The 17,924-nt window shown below is 51.2% G+C and overlaps 4 protein-coding genes and 1 non-coding gene across 6 annotated transcripts; 3 read left to right on the top strand and 2 right to left on the bottom strand.

Moving 5' to 3' along the window:
* Window positions 1–175: 175 nt before the first annotated feature.
* INTS5 (integrator complex subunit 5) lies at window positions 176–4,850 on the bottom strand. Its single transcript, XM_004317300.3, has 2 exons — window positions 4,695–4,850; window positions 176–3,348 (listed from the first exon to the last, which is right to left on the bottom strand). Exons 1-2 carry the CDS (start codon window positions 4,772–4,774, stop codon window positions 369–371), a joined length of 3,060 nt encoding a protein of 1,019 aa, XP_004317348.1. The 5' UTR covers window positions 4,775–4,850; the 3' UTR covers window positions 176–368.
* Window positions 4,851–8,112: 3,262 nt separating this feature from the next.
* Window positions 8,113–15,676, bottom strand: LBHD1 (LBH domain containing 1). The gene is made up of 6 exons (XM_073809086.1): window positions 14,871–15,676; window positions 14,629–14,794; window positions 13,576–13,803; window positions 11,147–11,271; window positions 9,327–9,424; window positions 8,113–9,242 (listed from the first exon to the last, which is right to left on the bottom strand). Exons 1-6 carry the CDS (start codon window positions 15,018–15,020, stop codon window positions 9,212–9,214), a joined length of 798 nt encoding a protein of 265 aa, XP_073665187.1. The 5' UTR covers window positions 15,021–15,676; the 3' UTR covers window positions 8,113–9,211.
* On the top strand, window positions 11,603–13,085 carry CSKMT (citrate synthase lysine methyltransferase). 2 transcript variants are annotated; one of them, XM_073809087.1, is made up of 4 exons: window positions 11,603–11,633; window positions 11,925–12,012; window positions 12,116–12,249; window positions 12,413–13,085. In XM_073809087.1, exons 3-4 carry the CDS (start codon window positions 12,183–12,185, stop codon window positions 13,066–13,068), a joined length of 723 nt encoding a protein of 240 aa, XP_073665188.1. In that variant the 5' UTR covers window positions 11,603–11,633; window positions 11,925–12,012; window positions 12,116–12,182; the 3' UTR covers window positions 13,069–13,085. The 2 variants fall into 2 exon arrangements, with proteins under 2 accessions (XP_073665188.1, XP_033716742.1); XM_033860851.2 differs by having other exon boundaries at window positions 11,610–12,012; window positions 12,085–12,249.
* On the top strand, window positions 11,699–11,847 carry LOC117313509 (small nucleolar RNA SNORA57). The gene has a single exon (XR_004528012.1). It is a non-coding gene; the product is annotated as a small nucleolar RNA SNORA57 (small nucleolar RNA).
* A 401-nt stretch (window positions 15,677–16,077) lies between the features above and the next one.
* UQCC3 (ubiquinol-cytochrome c reductase complex assembly factor 3) lies at window positions 16,078–16,782 on the top strand. Its single transcript, XM_004317303.4, has 2 exons — window positions 16,078–16,299; window positions 16,390–16,782. Exons 1-2 carry the CDS (start codon window positions 16,180–16,182, stop codon window positions 16,537–16,539), a joined length of 270 nt encoding a protein of 89 aa, XP_004317351.3. The 5' UTR covers window positions 16,078–16,179; the 3' UTR covers window positions 16,540–16,782.
* Window positions 16,783–17,924: the final 1,142 nt, after the last annotated feature.

A 17,924-nucleotide genomic window follows, 5' to 3' on the forward strand; every position in this document is an offset into this window, starting at 1 on the left:
TTAGCGCCCGCCCCTTCCGGCTTCCTGATTGGCCGGGCCACACTGAAGGCTGGCGTCTGTCCCATTGGCCGAGAGCGTACTCTAGATGCTGGTGGGGGCGGGGCCAGGGCGGGGCTTGAGGGAGGGGGCGGGATTGTTCAGAGACAGGAGCTGTCCGAATTTGCCGGCTCTCCACATCAGACAGAGGCACCGGACTCTTGTTTTTCTCAACTCGGCAAATTTTATTTAGAAAAAAAGGTGGGGGAGGAAGAAAGTGACAGCGCTCTTTTAGGCCAAGGTCTTAGAAGAGAAACCTCCACATTTCTGCAGCACCTTAGCCCCCTGTCTCTCCTGGCTCAACCTCCCTCGGCTTCTGGAGCATGGAAAGGCTATGTCCCCTGCCGAAGGAGATTGGACGGTGAAGGTGCCTGGAAACGGCCAGAGAAAAGGCCCAGGCGGTCAATGTTGCGGTGGAGGACACTGTGCAGCACAGCCAGATGGGCTCCACCTTCACCCCCACCCTCCCTGGAGAAGTCCCGGATGAAGCGGCCACGCTCTGACTGGAAGATGAACTTCTGGGGCAAGGGCCCGTGCTCCCGGAGAAAGCCCCAGACACTGAGCAGCAGCAGACGCACTTCAAAAGGTGCCAGTTGGCTAAATACCTCGTGCATATTCCCCAGGGCTGGTGGCAGGAGGCTTCCCTCAGCCATGACAGCCACCAGGGTGCAGGATGCCTCCAGGTGCCAGGGGGAGTGGGCTGTATCAGGGTGGCGAGAGGCTTCCCAATGGCCCAAGAGGGCGGCCAGCAGCCCCCGCAGCAACACGGAACAGTAGCACAGGGCTGGGGGAGCAGCTGCTACCAACTTTAACAGCTCAAAGAGCAGAGGCTGTTCCCGGAAGCGCCGGCCAATGCGGAGATCCCGCTCCACGGTGGCCCGGGCATGCTCCTCAGGAGGCCAGGCTAGCTCAGCACCGGCTGCATCGGGACACACACTCTCCACCAAGGTCACTGCCACTGCTTTGGCTGCCTCCGGGCTCAGGGTGGGAGCCCCCCAGCAGCCCACACATTCAGTCCCCCCAGGGGCACTGCAGCAGTGCACCAGGAGGCTGAGGAGGCTCTGGGTGTTATACATCACTTCTTGCTGATTGCGTGACTGGGCAAACTTGGGTGGCTTTAGGCCACGGCCGATGACTCCAGCGTGGAAAACAGACCAAATCCCTCCAGGGCCCGGCACAGCTGCAGTGTGCCGCCGGTTTGTGTCCAACAGGGAGGCCGAAGCCAAAGGAGCTGAAACAACTGAGAGAGTCTCATTATCCCCATCCACTTCCCCACCAAACAGTTCTGTGTTGCCCCGATGTAAGGCTCCCTCAACTAGCAGCTGCAGGACAGCCTTGAGCCCAGCCGGGGAGGTCTGGGAGAGGCGGGTAAGAAGCTGGGAGGCGGAAGCCACCCCTGGGGGACCGTGCAGCCTGAGAGAGGCAAAGAAGCGATGCACTCCAGCTCTCACCAGTCCCAGGAGTTGGGAAGGGCACAGGGCTTCCGGAGGAAAGGGACAAATGGCCAGGAGGGAGGCAGAGGCTTCGGCTACTTCCTCCTCAGGATGGAGCAGGAGAGGAGCCAGGTCAGACAGATGAGCTGAGGCCGACTCCCCAAACCGGGCCCCTAGGGCTGCAGGGCCCTCACCACCCTGCTGTTCCCACCCCACTAGCAGTGCCAAGTTACGCAGGAACCGAGCCGTGAAGGGAGGTTGCAAAGTCCCTGCATGTACCCTAGCCAGGCAGCTTCGGAAGGCCAGGGGCAGGAGGCCAGAGAGACTGACCACCAGCCCTGCGTATAACTGAGTGGCCAGACTCAACTCTTCAGGGCTTCGGGCCCGGCTCAGGAGATGGCCCAAGGCCTCAGGTCCACAGCTAGGCCGGGTATAAACAGAGAGCAGGCCAAGGAGCTGGTGTTGCCAGAGGAAGCGTTTTCGTTCCAAACGTAACGTCTCTCCACACAGCTCTCCAACGTGGTTTCTTAGCGCATCTAGAAAGGGCACAGGGCGGGGGGGCGGGGGGGGGCCCAGCACCCCTTCCCCAGGAGACCCTCCCCGGTGATGAACCAGCTTTTGCAGGTGCAGCAGCAATAGCTGGATCAGCCGGTCACAGGCCTCACGCACGGTGTCTGGCACAGCCAGGCCCTGGGTGGTAATGACTGAGGCAGGCATGGCTGTGTCCACCAGGAACTGCAACAGGCGGTAGGCACCTGCCCCAGAGGCCTGGCTCACCAGGTGCACGGCCAGGTTCAGCATGTTGTCCAGCTCCTCTCGGGGGAATCCCTGCAGGTGTTGCTGCAGCTGACTCAGCACAGCTGGGGGCTTAAGGCAATCCACCAGCTCTCCAGAGACTGTGCCCAGCAAAGCTGGTGACATGACTGCCAGCTGCAGGAGGAAGGGAACTGTGGCCTGAAGGGAGGGATCCCCACTCCGGCCGCCAGTGCCCCCTGCCAGACTGTCATGAAACATTCGCAGGAGCTCCCGTCGGATGCTGTCTCCATGGCGGGAGGCCAGGTGCCCTAGGATGCCTACAACTGAGGCAATCTTGGGCACCCGTTTCTCCCCAGGGATGGCAGGAGATCCAGGGAAGGGGTCTGTAGAGGGGGTCTGAGAAGAGCCTCCACCACTGCCACCAGCTCCACCTCCAGCCCCACTGTGAACACAGAAGTCCTTAAGGCCACAGGAGAGAACTCGGGAGATGATGGTGCCGGGAAAAGAGGAGCCAATATGCGCCACAACCCAGTCGAAGTGTGGGGAATGCTGGACAGAGGTATCCAGCAAGGCATCCACGCAAGCATCTGGGCAACTACCAATGAGAGCCGAGAGGCACTGAACATAGATGTCCATTAATGTGCGTGTGGCCCGACAGCCCATCCACAGCTGCAGCAATTCGTTGAGAGAGCCAGTGGCATGGGGCACACGCTGGTGCTGGCCCGAGTAAGTGCTGCTCAGTTGCCCCATGAGGTCAATGGACCATGCACTAATCACAGGTGCCCACGCCTTCGGGTTGGCCCGGATAAACTCAGACAGCACCTGCTGCACTTCCTGCACCACATCCTCTAGACCAGGTCCCCCAGCAGGGACATGGGAGGGTGGCGGTGGACGGAGGTGAGGTGGACCAGCCACAGGGCTTTCATCCAGGGCAGCCAGGTGGGCCCGGACACTCTCATCAAAGACACCTCGCAAGTGGTCAAGCACAGCAGCCCGCGCAGGTGGCAAAGAGCGGAGCAAAAGAAGGCCACAGCGAGCATGTTCCCGAGCAGAGAGTTGGTGGCCCAGAACAGGGTCTACACCAGTCAGAAAGGCCTTGATTTCCTGCGACAGCTCCTGAGCACTGTAAGGAAGCAAAAGAAGCAGAGTTAGAGTGTTGGGAGTTGTTGAGCAAGTTACATTCCCTCTGTGAGCTTCAGTTTCTTTCTATGTAGAATAGGGATAACTGTACCTCCCTCAAAAGATAATATTCATAAAGCACGTAAGCACCATATCTAGGTCACACTAGTTACTCAGTAAATGCTAGCTATTTTTCTTTTAATAAATAACAATAGTATCAATATTAGATAACTCTTGTAATACATCAAGTTCTCTTTTAAGTACTTTACTTGTATTATTTCAATACAGATAACAGCCCAATAAGGTAGGTACCATTATGATCCCATTTTACAGGAAAGGAAACCAAGGTAAGTAATCAGACTATAAAGTCCAAGAGGGTAGTTAACAGTTCTCTGCTTTTCAACAGTGGATCCTCTTCTACTGGGGTGCCTGGAATATGGGAAATACTCAATAAATATTTGTTGAATTGAGTAAGTATAGTTTGTGTTCCTGTAACATCTGCTTTAAACACACCTTTCTAGCTTTACTGCACTCCCCCCTACATACAAACGAGAACGCTGGATTTTGCTCTTAATGGAACGAAAATTCTAAGCCCAAATTTGCCCCTTAGTAAGAGCTCTCCCTCCCCAAACCTGCTTCTTCCCATATTCTGCAAGCATCCTAACCACCAACCACTTGGACTCCACCACATCAACAGCCACCACCTTCCCAAAACCCTCAGTATGCCCCAGCAATCAAGGTGCCCCAGGGCAGAGACAAGCTAATGCCCTTCAACCCTTCCCCTCCTGAAACATATGGGTTCAGTCTTAGAGGTTCAGAAGCCAGTGTTACTTCCTCTTATTGCATTTTCTGACAGCATCCTCTAGAGGTTGATAAGGCTCTGACTGTGCCATTCATCTCTGGTTCCTCCAAAAAAAACACTCTACGGTGAGGGGAGTGTCTCCGTTGGAGAGCAAGGGAAAGGCTAGAAGAAAGCATTCTGTGGGTTTCTGGGCCTGGGTGCTCAGGGAGTCTCCATGAAGTCAGGGGACCCTGGGTTCCCTCGGGTCTAAGGGACAGGGCACCTGGTTTCCCAAGAGTTCTGATATTCCCAATTCTTGGAAGAGCAAGGCCAGGATCCGGGGTAACTGGGCATTGGGGTTTAGGGGTAGGCAGTACCGAGATCTTGGGAGTGCGGGCACTGGAGCCCAGAGTTTTAGTGAGGCAGTCCCTGAGTTCTGGGAAGACCCGTCCGGGAATCTCTGAGAACCCGGACGCGAGTTCTCGAGGTGGGATCCGGGTTTCCGCCGAGAAGGCTGGTTATCGGCGCGGGACCCCGCGGTAGGGAAAGATGCCAGGGGCTCTGACTACCTGAGCGGCGCGGGACCGTGGGAGACCGGGGCAGGCCCGGGAGGCCCTGGGGCCCCGGGAGGGTCGCACAACGCGGACATCCCGGAGCCCTAGCCCGAGCCCGAAGCGGGAGCGGCGGAGCGCAGGAGGCGCATGCGCGCTGCCGGGAAACCCGAAAGGAACCAGCGACAAAGCCTCTCAGGAAAACCAATCCGGCGACGTCCGTGACCCTCACACATTGGTTCCGAGATGAGTCGGCGTCCCAGAACGGGACTGCACCCGAGAGCGGGAAGCCGACCCACCCTCAACGCAACCACTTTTTTCCCCCGAGAGGGCTATTTACACAGACTAAGGCTAGCTGCGACCACTTAATTGGATTTAATTAATTTTCCTAAAGCCGAAACAAAATTTTCAACTCTCGAGGTTTTAAAAAAGGAAGCACCTTAGGAAACATTTTAATCAATAACCAGTGACAATGTAAAAAGCAGTTAAAGGAGAGAAGGGAAGAAGGAAAGCGGAAGAGAGACGGAAAGAAAGGAGTGAAAGTCCGTAAGAGAAGATGAAGAGAAGACAAGGAAAGAGAGGGAGAGGAGGAAGCCCGAAAAAATTGGGCTGGCTACGCTGAAGGTGTTCTCCCAGTCCTAGGTTAGCACTACGATCTCTGTCAGGCTCCCCAGTCTCCCAGTGCAGGGGGGCCTTCCCCAACCTCACATCCCCATAGCTGCAGAGAGAGCTTGGTAACCTTATGAGGATATAATACACCTCATCAAGAGCCCCCGCTCCAACCAGTCTATCTAGATCACGTTCCAGCTATTCCACTAACCGGCTGTGTACTACATTTAACCCCTCTCTGCCTGTTTGCTTTTCTGGAAATCGGGATGTTAATAGTACAATTACCTCACGGGCTTGTGAAAATTTAAACCAGGTAATATGTTTACTGTATAGCACTTGGTGCCTGCAATGGTAGGTAAGCACTATATAAGCAACAGCTGTTTTTATTATATTTGTTGAATGAACTCCAGCTCTTTGACAACAGGGATGTTGCCAGTTTCGTTAAAGGCATTATCATCATCACATACAACAGTGTCTTCCTGGCATGTAGCAGGCTCTTAATAGTTGGTTGGATGAATGAAAAGGAAGGTAGGTTCTGAGGCCTGTATTAACCAGAGGGCTTATCGTTCTCAGTGGAAATGTGAGTTAGAATAACACCAGATGGTAGGTTCTAAAGATACCTTTGAAGTGACGGTGTTTTAAAAGCTAAATGATTAATTATGGTGGTTCTATATTTATCCTTAAATTTTAGAAGTTCGATCACTCATGAAGCGTATATGCTCTAGGACAGTAAATGAGACAATTTCTGCTCCTAGCTCTGCTTCAAACTTGGACCTAACACTTCCCTTCTCTGGGCCTTGACTTTTGATCTATGAAAAGTGGCTTTTGGGGACTTCCCTGGTAGTCCAGTGGTTAAGACTCTGCATTTCCACTGCAGGGGGCATGCGTTAGATCCCTGGTGGGGGAACTAAGATCCGCATGCCTCACGACATGGCCAAAAAAAAAAGTGCCTTTTGAACCCGATAAATTCTTCCAGCTATGAGACTATTATGTGGTCCTTGCCCTTAAAGATTTCACAATCTAAGGGTGCTTGTTTTGGAGTTAGACAGATCTGGATTCATGTCTGCTATTAATTAGCAATGTAACCCTGAGCAAGTGACTCAGCTGCTCGGAGCCCCTTTCCTTAACTGTAAAATGGCGCATGTTGTATCGTATCTCACAAACTTTTTGCAAAGATCACTTCAGATTATTCACCTATTTCTTTCTCTCTCTCTTTTTTTTTTCTTTTTCTTTATTTGGCCATGCCATGCAGTATGCAGGATCTTAGTTCTCCGACCAGGGATCAAACCCATGCCCCCGCAGTGGAAGCATGGAGTCCTAACCACTGGACTGCCAGGAAATTCCCACTTCAGATTATTTGTGTAAAGAATTTAGCACAATACCAGGTACAGAAACTCTTCTTTGAACACAGCAAGCTCCTTTCTGCCTTAGGCACAGGGGGTAGAACAAAATTATGAAAGGAGATGAGAATCCCAAGATGTTGAAATTCCTTCTCCCTGCAGCTTCTCCCCTCCTCTCCTTACCGCCTCTGAATATATTTCAGTTTCACACAAGTACTTTTTCCTTTCTGTGTTCAAAACTGGACATAATACTGTCTCCATAGAAAAATAGCTGATACCAAGTTTTAGCCCAGGGGAAGTAGCAGGTGAGCCTGGAACATTGTGCCAGACAGCAAGGGATTGCTCAGATACTGGTGGTGCTGTGTCAAAAGGACACAGGACCAGAACTTTCTTGGTGGTCCAGTGGTTAAGACTGTGCCTCCATTGCAGGGGGCACAGGTTCAATCCGTGGTTGGGGAACCAAGATGCTATATCCTGTGTGCCCCCCCGGAACCCCCCCTCAAAAAAAAGACACGGGCTTTGGCTGGCCAGTTTGGTATGATTTGGAGCATGAAAAAGTGATAGTAACAGATGTTTAACAACCAAAATGAGATTAAAAAGGAAGTAGGGGTTTCCTTTACAGAATATGTAAAATGAGTAACATGGATGAATGAATGATACAATTAGAAAAATCACCATTTTGCAGCACTAACTAATTCAGGTATGGATCATCATGGATGCTAAAACCATTGTTGAGAGGTCATTGGGGAACAGGGTATTCATACAATCTCAAAGTATCACTCCATAGATTGCTTATTAATTACAAAGGGAAAGAATACCTTAACCGTGGAGAAATCTGACAGACACCCACTTAACACTAGGAATCACCGATAATGAGACAAACTAATATTATATGTGTGGACGAAAAATTCGCCTGCCTGGTGTATCAGAAAACAAACAATGTTGCGGCCATCAAGCAATCAGCCACTATGACCGTCTCCGACGGTCTCCAAACAGGCTGCCCTCCATCAAACCATCAACCACTGCAGCCATCCCCAGCGGTGATTCAGGAGGAGATTCAGGAGGAAAAAGAACAGGATACTGGCCATAGGTAGTTAAGGAGCATATCAAAGAGCTGAGACTCTTGCATCTTCCCATACATAGAAAAGCACTAAATTAATTAACTTGAGAAGTCTGATTTTCTTTAATTAACAATAATCTTTGATGTCCCAACTACCTGGTTTTTGTTGCAAAAACACCTCTATATCCTGGCTCCTCCCTTACCTCAGAGCTATCTGACAGGCTGTCTTCCAGGTTTAAGTTTTCAGCAAGTCTGCTGAATCAAACATAATTCTCAACCTTTAGGTTGTGTATTTTTTTTTTCAGTCAACACTTACTTCCTGATGAAATGCAATGGGAAGTACACAATATCCCCTATGTAGAATTTTTCCCAGAAATGCTTAACCTACATCTATTGATGAGGAAACATATGGAAACACTCAGACAAACCCAGGCTGTGAGATATTCTTTAATTAATTAATTTAGGCTAGACTCTTCGAAGACACCAAGTCACCTAAGACAAGGTAGGGGTACTGTTCTGGATTGAAGGAGACTAAAGGGACATGACAATTAAATGCTATGCGTGATCCTTAACGGTGTCTGGATTGAGGAAACAGTAAACAGCTATAAATCCAAGCAGAGTGCATATTTAAGGGCTCAGTGTGCTAATTTCTTAACTTTACCGAAGGTTTGAAAATGTTCAAAATATAAACTTGAGGAGGGCGGAGCACAACACTGTACCCAAACCCTCCCTCTTCCAGGAAGCCTGCACTGATTAACAGAGCAAGGAGAGAATATGCTTTTCCCCAGTTGACCACATCTCTGCACACATAGCTTCTCACTTTAATTAACCACCCCAGCCCTGGCTTCCAACAAACAGAATTTCTGAACGTTAAAAGGGAAAAATAACGTTCACTTTATAAAAATATAATCCAGCAAAGGAAGCAGAGACAACCACGGTCACTTGTCCACCCTGGTCACACAGAGGAGGTGGTAGGGCCAGTATCAAGACCATTACCTCCTCTGCTATCTCTACGGAACACCTTATTTTTGTCAGAAATGGAAAGATGGAGTGTCACTCATCGGGGAGACAGGGCCATCATGGAGGGTAGCTTCTTGTTGCCTTTGGTCAAGTAAGAGCTGTGGGTCCTGTTTCCTAATTGTCTTGTTTCCACACTCACAGCCCCTTTTCATGGCCTATCCCCATTCCTACATTTAATCACACACATCTCAGTGAGAATGCTAGGGCTTTTTTACAAACGGAGTTGACTGCTTAGGACCCCCTCTCCAATCTTTCTTTTCTACCCTCTACCTCTCAATACATCCCTCCAGGGCAGGTCACTAGGCCATTAGGGAAGAGGAATCTGGGGACAGTGAAAAGGAGCAACGCTTTCTCCAAAGTCCTCTGAAATAACCATCGAGTCCTCCTGGCTCCAGCTGAGAATCTTCTGGTGGAAGGGGTGTGACATTTAGCTCTTATCTTCAAGGTCCTCCATGTCTACATCCTGGGGGACTTTTGTCTTCTTTTTTGATTTGGGCTGTGGTTCACTAGTCTTGGCTGACTTGAGGGGGGCTTCCACTGAGCAAAGGGAAAGAGGAAGCATTAAAGAACCCAAATGAACCCAGCTGGCCCCTCACCCCAGCTTCTGTGCCCTCGCCTCACCTTCCATGGCTGCTTTCTCTTTCTGGGCAAGCCGGATCTGCTGGAGGAGTTTTCTGCGCTTCTTCCCAGACAGAGTAATGTTGGCACGTGCACTGGACCTGAAGGATTGGTAAGAGCAAAAATATCCAGGTTAACCTGAACCAATACAGACCACACAGTGGTCCTGGTTACTGAAAAGGTCTTTGGATCCAAGTCAAAGAACTGTTACTTTACCTAAAACTAGTCTTAACAGATACATAAAGTAACATTAATTGCTAAAATTTAGTACATAATAGAAACGTTTCCTCCTCTTATTTTATAAATATATATAAATATATAAATACATATATATATATATATATATATATATGTATATACTTTTTTTTTTTTCTGGCCATTCAACATGCAGGATCTTAGTTCCCTTGACCAGGGATCGAACCCATGCCCCCTGTATTGGAAGCGCAATTGGTCTTAACCACTGGACCGCCAGGGAAGTCCCTTATTCTTGATACTTTTAACAGCAGATGTGGTGGGTGGGGGAGGTTTCCCACATCAAGTAATTCTCCAAATTCTCAATGGACATTGACTAGGTGTCCTACAAATTTAACTCCATTTGGACACTATCTACCAGGACACAGCAACAGATACCAAAGGTTAAGTTTTCCCCCACTTTAAATGCCAATCACATATCCAGGTTGTTACCTGTACTTCTGATTGACCAGTCATAAATTGGGGTTCTCATGATCCCCTTCTCAGACTCGATAATTTGCTAGAACAGCTCACAGAACTCAGGGCAACATGTATTTGCATTTACTGATTTATTATAAAACGATACAACTCAGGAACAGTCAGATGGAAGAGAAGCATAGGGTAAGGTATGGAAGGGGCCAGAGGTTCCATGCTCTCTCCAGGTGAGCCAGCCTCCCAGTAACTCCACCAGTTGACCAATCAGGAGCTGGTTCAAGAGGTTGTGTAGAGCTTAATCTACAGCACCCACCCACCCCCTTCCCACAGGCAGTGAGAGGGAATTAAATTTCCAATCCTCTAATCACTTCATCTTTCTGATGACCAGCCCCACGCTAAGTCACCATTTGCATAAATTTAGGTGTGCTCAAAAGGGGATCCTTATGAACAAAAAGTCACTCTTATCACTCAGGAAATTTAGCTCTGCCAGAAAGCAGAGACAAGGACCAAATATATTTATTATGCCGCTTTATAAACTAAATATTTATAATAAACAAGTCAGTGAAAGAATGGGGTGGGAACTCTGCCCCAAGACTCAGATTATATGCAAAATCTCACATGTGCCCTTGTGAAAATTCATCGAATGATTCGCCGCACACTTATGTGTGTGCTTTTAAATGTACTTATAAAAAAATCTGTGTGGGGCTTCCCTGGTGGCGCAGTGGTTGAGAGTCCGCCTGCCGATGCAGGGGACACGGGTTCGTGCCCCGGTCCGGGAAGATCCCACATGCTGCGGAGCGGCTGGGCGTCCGGAGCCTGTACTCCGCAACGGGAGAGGCCACAACGGTGAGAGGCCCGCGTACCGCAAAATAAATAAATAAATAAATAAATAAATAATCTGTGCGAGTGAATAATGTTACTTGGGGAGGTGGGGGAGTCCACAGCTCTCCTTAGATTCTCATCAGAGTCCAAGAACCAAAGAAAGGCTGTGAGCTACAGGTACAGTGAGAGACTAGCAGAGTTTAGGCACAAACGTTCCTTGCATAAACGTGAGTACACAAGGAAAGCAAAAAGGTGTTAGCTGCTCCGGAGCTCGACAAGGAGGAGGGAAGGAGGCATGGTGGGGAGGACCAAAAGGGAGAGGGTCTGGCACTCACGCCCGCTTCTTGAGGTGGTGCCTCGTGATCAGCCCTTCGTCTATCACAGCCCCGACCACCTGGTGCTTCAGTCGCCGCTCCCGGTTCAACACCCGCCGTCGCTTGAACAGCTTCTTCTTCAGCTCCTAAGGGGGAGGAAGATGCTTAATCAGATGGGTGCCGTGCACCGCGACCCGGGACCCCGCACCCGGCGACACTGGCCCATCGAGTCCAACTCGGGCGAGGGTAAAGGGCTCCAGGACGCTTGGGAAACAGGGTCGGGCTCCCACACAGTCACCGTTCGCGGCCGGTTGATCTTCCCCCCCGGAGCACCCATTGCTGCGTTGCGAAACCAGCTCAGGGACCAGCGTTTCAGCTCTGCGCAGGGTCCGTGTGCGCCCCACCCCTCAGTCCTCCGCTAGCCAATCGTAGCTGGGAGGGGGGCGGGTCCTGGAGCTATATAAAGGAGCCCGGTCGGGGTCTTGGCCTTTCCGAGGACAGCGACTGAGTGAGTGTCGGTTTTAGTGTTTTCACCGGCTGGCCGTGCGGGGTTTCTGGGTGGGGCCTGTTGACCCTCCTTTTCTTGGCGGGGACCGGGCGTGCGGTCCCGGTCCGCGTAATGTACGGAGGTAGAGGGAAAGGGCTCCGGCCCCCTCGGCGTCATGTCTTCGGTACCGGCGGCTTCCATTCCGCGGGTTCTATCCTCAAGCGCCGGGACACAGGGCTCCAAGGAGCAGGGCAGAACCGAGGTTCAGCAGACTCCTCCCCGGGGTGCTCACACCTTCTCCTTTGATTTCAGGTCTGTGGAGCCGCCCCAGGAGCCGGAGCTGTCGCATCCCCTCCTCTTCCACTTCCCGTTGCAAACAATAAAAGCCGTTCGTACCGTAGTAAGTTTGTGTCCGCGTTCCTTTTCTCCGAGGCTGCAGAGTTAGGGAGGCTGTACGCGTGATTCCTCACAGCGTATTTTGCAAATCTTCCCTTGGACCTCAGGCCCCTGCCGGAGTACGGGCGACATTTTCGCAGAAGTTTCTCCGGCCGACCTTGCCGTCACCTCCGGATGGCAGCCCTGCGCCGAACCCTCCACCTGGCGAGCCTGGCGGCGGCGGCCCGTCGCGCCGTGGCGGGTAGGGAAGGTGGACAGAGGGAGGGCAAGTTGGGTTCTTTGTTACACAGGAGTCTAGTCCCTGAAATTGTGCCGCTTAAAGCCCCAGGCCACATTGGTGTGGGTTTTGTCGCGTTTTGCTAGAACTGGGCGCTGGGTGACGCAAGTCCTCCGCTCGTCCACAGGCTCCCTGGCTGATAGCTGCCTGGCGGACCGCCGCCTCTGGGATAAGCTCCCCGCCCAGCCCCGTCAGGGCAGCGCGGGCACCTTCGACTGGTTCTTTGGATACGAGGAAGCCCAGGGGCTCCTACTGCCGCTGCTGCAGGAGGCACCAGCTGCCTGTCCACCGCGGGTGTTGGACGTGGGCTGTGGCACCTCCAGCTTGTGCACGGGCCTCTACACCAAATGCCCGCACCCAGTGGGCGTGCTGGGGGTGGACTCCTCTCCTGTGGCTGTGGCCCACATGAACAGCCTCCTGGAAGGTGGCCAAGGCCAAACACCCCTGTGCCCGGGGCACCCTGCCTCACGCCTCCACTTCATGCAAGCTAATGCCCTCAACCTGCAGCCAGTGGCTTCCTCAGGCTCTTTCCATCTAGTGCTAGACAAGGGTACCTGGGATGCTCTTGCCCAGGCTGCTCTGCCTGGGGCTTACCAGCTGCTGTCAGAGTGCCTGAGGGTCCTAAGCCCTGGGGGGACCCTGATTCAGTTCTCAGATGAGGACCCTGATGTGCGGCTGCCCTGCCTGGAGCAAGGGTCCCAAGGCTGCACTGTGTCTGTGCAGGAGCTGGGCCCTTTCGGGGGCATCACCTACTTTGCTTACTTGGTTCAAAGCTCCAATTAAAGACTTTTAAAACCTGACCCTAGTGTTTCTGTTGGGTGAGGAGTTGGAGAAAGCTTTTGTCTTGGCAAGATGACCGGAAAATGAGGATTTGGATCCGGGCTTTCGTATTTATTAGCTGTGTGCACACAGTATTGAATATTTCTGTGCCCCAGTTTACTCATCTGCAAGGTTGGAATAATACCTGGAATTATGTGGATTCCATACAACAACAGGTGAAACACTTAGCAGTGCCAGGCACAAGATGAGTGCTGAATAAAGAAGGTACAAGTGGGTCACTCGCCAGCCCAGTTAACCGAGCTCCTAAAAGCACAGATAGGAATTCTTTTTTTTTTTTTTTTCAGATAGGAATTCTTAATCCAGATTCCTTGGATATGACGTGTGTGTGACCCAGGGGCCTAACCTGTAAGCCTTCACTTTTCTCAGCTTGTAGAAGGGGAAAATTGTGAAAGGATAGGTAGAAGGGCTTCATAAACCTAGGTAAAATGTTTGAGGGAGAGTGATACTTACCCTCAAAGCTCCTGGGAGGCAGGAAATGGGAATATTCCACAAAGCAGCTTCTGCACACATGGGAACCTGATGCCGAGTCCCAGAGAGGACAGGGATTGGGGGCTTCCTGACAATCTGTCTCCTCTGGAATCCAGTAGGCATCTTGATCTACCTGTTCCTGCCCCCAGCTGAGTTCTGGGTTAAAGGTTCTTAAGGGAGATTTGGGGTCCAGTGAGCTCCAAGTCCAGCCTGGGGGGTGGGAGGGAGGGAGTTAGAGCCCATTAACAGTGAAAAATATACCTGATATATGACTGGATTTTTTTTTAAGATAAAACAAATGCATGTAATTTTTGCTTATAAAAATAATACAGCAATTATAATGAAGAGCCTAACTTAACAGCTTCAGTTTCCTCATGAGGGAGAAAGTATCCTTCCTCACTGGGTCCTGAAAAATATATGTAAAAGTGTTCAGCACAGTGCCTGGCATATAGTAAAAGTAGCTTCTGCAACAGTATATAGACATGAAGAAAAATCTGGAGGAGAAGGCATCCAAAATGTTAATCTCTGGGTAGTCGGATTTGGGGTGATTTTATTCTTTCCCCCATGACAAAAATATCTTAAAGTATTAAAAATACATATTAAAAGGTGTCACCTATCTGACATCACAACTGCCTTTTAAAGTTCATCAGCTTTGCCAACCACCTTGACTTTTTTTTTTTTTTTTTTTGTGGTACGCGAGCCTCTCACTGTTGTGGCCTCTCCCGTTGCGGAGCACAGGCTCCGGACACGCAGGCTCAGAGGCCATGGCTCACGGGCCCAGCTGCTCTGCGGCATGTGGGATCTTCCCGGCCCGGGGCACGAACCTGTGTCCCCTGCATAGGCAGGCGGACCCTCAACCACGGCACCACCAGGGAAGCCCCACCTTGACTTTTATCTCCCACCTCTACATTTTTCTTCACTGTGTTTACTGAGCACCTACTGTGTGTGCTGCTTAATGCAAGAGACACAACTAAGTTGTCCTGCTTAGACCATCCCATTCACAACAGCCTCATTTGAACCAGCCACCTCCCTCACCTGGTTCTTCACTTTGGTCCTGGAAGACCTCAACCTCCTCTTCCTCATCATCAGTGAGCAGCTGCAGCTCCTTGTGTGGCCACCGGAGCTCCCCACTCTCTTCACTCCCTTCAGCCTCAGCGGCTTCCACCACGATGGAGGGGAGGCGGGTCTTTTGACAGACAACCTGGATGGGCACAGCAGGGGGCTTGGGCCAAATTAGAATGAGCCAACAGCAAGACACAAGGTGGGGAAGTACTAACCTGAACATCCTGGTGACCTTCAACCTGGCCAATTTCTCCTCTGTCGTCCCAGAGAGGGTTGGTGAGTCTAGGACTTTCCGGTTGCTGGGAGGAGCCTGGGCTATCTCTAGGCCAAGGCCCATCCTCGCTGCTCCCTGGCACAAGGGCCATGGGTGCTGATTCTTGGAGTGCAGGGTGGTTGAACTCAGTAGAGTATCCCTGCCCAGAGCACCCCGCAGACTGTTCCTCTAATCTGCTTTGGCGCCTGGCCCCTTAATCACTTCTGAGGAGAAGAGGCTGACATGCAAGGAGATTATGGGCCTTTCAGGGGAGGGGACAATCCCAAGAGGTGGGATAGGAGCTTTATTTCTACTCACTCCCTGGTGACACTGGGAAAGGCGTTAGTAGGAGTTAACGAGGGCATCTGGATTAAAGCCCTGTGAGTGAAGAGCTTTGATAACAAACTTGGAATTTTCTGGTTCTTACTGGGTCTCCCTCATTGACATGTTTCTTTGTATCTTATTTAATGAATATTTTTATGGTGTATGCTATTTGCCAGGAACTGTTTTAAATGCTTTTCATATAAACTTATTTAATTATCCTAAAACTATGAGATAAATACTGTTATTAGCCTCATTTTCCGATGCAGAAACCGAGAAACAAAGAACTTAAACGATTTGCCCGGGGTCACACAACTAAGAGGTGTTTTCTTCTCCAAACTAGAATTCGGTATGTTACACAAAATCCATGGTTTAAAAAAAAAAAAAAGGTTATATACCGTGAAGAGAAAGGTAACGTTTACTTTCAACAAGTAAAATAAAAAGAAAACATAAATATACCCTTCCCCCCACCCGGTACACTTGGCTTTGAGTTTTTATTCAGGAGTTGAAGGGATTGAAGGCAGTCAATAGATTGATGTTTATAAGTATCTGAATGTCCTTATGTACTGTATTGGAAAAGCACAGAGCACAGCCTTGACCCTCTATTGATCAGGACATTCCGGAGCTGGGCAATTGTAAAACTCACAGCAACAGTGAAGACACTTACACTCCCCTTAGCAATCCTCCTCGGGATTTCATGACAAGGGGCCCCACGCTCGGCCCTGGGTGCCAACACCTCTTGACGTGGTCAACCTCCTCAGCTAAACCTAGTCTTAACACCCAGGCGCTCTAGCTTCGAAACGTTTCTCTGGCCAGGCCCTCTCTAGCCCGGCCCCGTCTCTATGGTTTCCTGTGTGAGGCGTTCTAGCCTGCGCAGATTGAGACGTCGCGGCGGCCTTGCTAGGCTACTGGAGGCTCCGGAGTGCGTCTCGCTGGTCGCGCGGTCGGCCATGGAGACCCTGCGCAAAGCGTTGGTCGTGGGCGCAGTGCTGGGCGTGGGGGCTGGCGTGGGCACCGCGCTCTTTGTCCTCGTGACCCCGGGAGAGCAGCAGAAGCAGGCGATGCTAAAGGTGTGAGCAGCTGGGAGGCCGAGATGGGGCGAGCGGGCGGAGAACCGCAGGCTGGTAGCCCGGACTACGAACCTCCCTTTCTGCCCGCAGGAGATGCCGGAGCAGGACCCGCAGCGCAGGGACGAGGTGGCCGGGACCAAAGAGCTACTTCTGGCCACTCTGCAGGAGGCCGTGGCCACGCAAGAGAACGTCGCCTGGAGAAAGAACTGGATGAGTGGCGGCGGCGGGAAGTCAGCCTGAGGCCAGACCTGCCCCCGTGCGCGCCGGGACCTCCGCTGCAGCGCAGGAGCCCGAGCCGGCCTTACTCCTCTGTGGGCCGGCGGGGAGTCCAGACACGCGCAGACCTCTTCGGGACCTGGGAAGCTGCCGCCGGGTGAGCACGTTCCCCCCCAAACCCTGCACTGACTGTGTTTTAACGTCCACGTCTTGGGCCAGGGCATCGGATGTGGCTAACTGAAGGAACCAATAAATCATGTTCCTCCATCCAGAGAGTGAGCACTGCGGTTGGACGCCCATAAAAGCCTAGAGTGTTATGGGGGTCAGTGCTGCGGGCGAGCTTGAGTGCAGCTCCCGCCTGCCCCGCCCTTCATGTGACGCTGAAGCCCTATAGGCAGAGCGACCACGTTTTCAAAACACACGTCAGGTCACGTGGTTTGCGTGAGTGTACTTTCAGGGATAACCAAGTGATGTTCTTGAAATCGTTATCCTGGAAACTCTTGTGCAGTAAATACGCATAGAGGACACTCTGGGTGCCTGTCCTTCGAATGAGGTTGGAGAGGGGCTTCTAGCAATTAACATGTGCCATAATGCCTTCTGTGACCTTAATTCGTGGTAGGAGCGGTAAAAGGGGTGTGCTTTGAGTCAGATCTTGTTTCAACTCCTCCATGTTTTTAACCTCTGAGCCTTAGTCCTGTTCCATAAAAAGTGATAATGGGCACTTTCCTGGTGGTCCAGTGGCTAAGACTCTGTGCTCCCAATGCAGGGGGCCCTGGTTCGATCCCTGGTCAGGGAACTAGATCCCAGGTACTGCAACAGGAGTTTGCATGCCGCAACTAAGAGATCCCACATGTTGCAACGAAGATCCAGAGTGCTGCAACTAAGACCTGGTGCAGATAAATACATAAATAAATAAATGGTGACAATTATCTTGGGAGTTGTAAAAAGGTGAACTTAGGAATGTAAAGTGCAGTGCCAGGCACAGGGCAGCCTCTCACTAAATGCACTGGGGTTTTCCTCCCACAAGGTGTTCACTGCAGTGGCTTTCAATTTCTGAATCCGTCACAGGATCCATTGGCGATGCCACTGATGGGATGAGATAAAGCTATCAGTGGGGTGGCCGCCCTACAGCGAAGTCAACCATTTCACTCCCCTTTTGTCTATTTTATGTCCCGTGGTTCCAAACAAGATTGCAATTGATGGGGGATGGGGGGGCTGCTTGTATTAAATAAAGCCGGAACACACTAAATAAAGCTTGGTAACACTGAGGTGTAAACCCAGATATGAGCATTGGTGCAGTTTTCAGCTACTAGATGGTGAAGTCGTAAGCTGAGCACATTTGTCATGTGCGACCTTTACAGTTTACTTGTGGCCTCTTTCCTAGTCGGGGTATGAGAGGAGGGAGGTCA

This window comes from Tursiops truncatus, chromosome 8 (assembly GCF_011762595.2).
Source record: "Tursiops truncatus isolate mTurTru1 chromosome 8, mTurTru1.mat.Y, whole genome shotgun sequence".
Taxonomy (NCBI): Eukaryota; Metazoa; Chordata; class Mammalia; order Artiodactyla; family Delphinidae; genus Tursiops; species Tursiops truncatus.

Coding starts and splice junctions, on each gene's coding strand:
- INTS5 (XM_004317300.3), bottom strand. CDS start 4,774: ATGTCCGCGTTGTGCGACCCTCCCGGGGCCCCAGGGCCTCCCGGGCCT. Junction 3,349..4,694: donor CACGGTCCCGCGCCGCTCAG/GTAGTCAGAGCC, acceptor GCTTCCTTACAG/TGCTCAGGAGCTGTCGCAGG.
- CSKMT (XM_073809087.1), top strand. CDS start 12,183: ATGGCAGCCCTGCGCCGAACCCTCCACCTGGCGAGCCTGGCGGCGGCG. Junction 12,250..12,412: donor GGCCCGTCGCGCCGTGGCGG/GTAGGGAAGGTG, acceptor GCTCGTCCACAG/GCTCCCTGGCTGATAGCTGC.
- LBHD1 (XM_073809086.1), bottom strand. CDS start 15,020: ATGGCCCTTGTGCCAGGGAGCAGCGAGGATGGGCCTTGGCCTAGAGAT. Junction 14,795..14,870: donor AAGGTCACCAGGATGTTCAG/GTTAGTACTTCC, acceptor GTGCCCATCCAG/GTTGTCTGTCAAAAGACCCG. Junction 9,243..9,326: donor AGAGAAAGCAGCCATGGAAG/GTGAGGCGAGGG, acceptor CCCTTTGCTCAG/TGGAAGCCCCCCTCAAGTCA.
- UQCC3 (XM_004317303.4), top strand. CDS start 16,180: ATGGAGACCCTGCGCAAAGCGTTGGTCGTGGGCGCAGTGCTGGGCGTG. Junction 16,300..16,389: donor AGAAGCAGGCGATGCTAAAG/GTGTGAGCAGCT, acceptor TTCTGCCCGCAG/GAGATGCCGGAGCAGGACCC.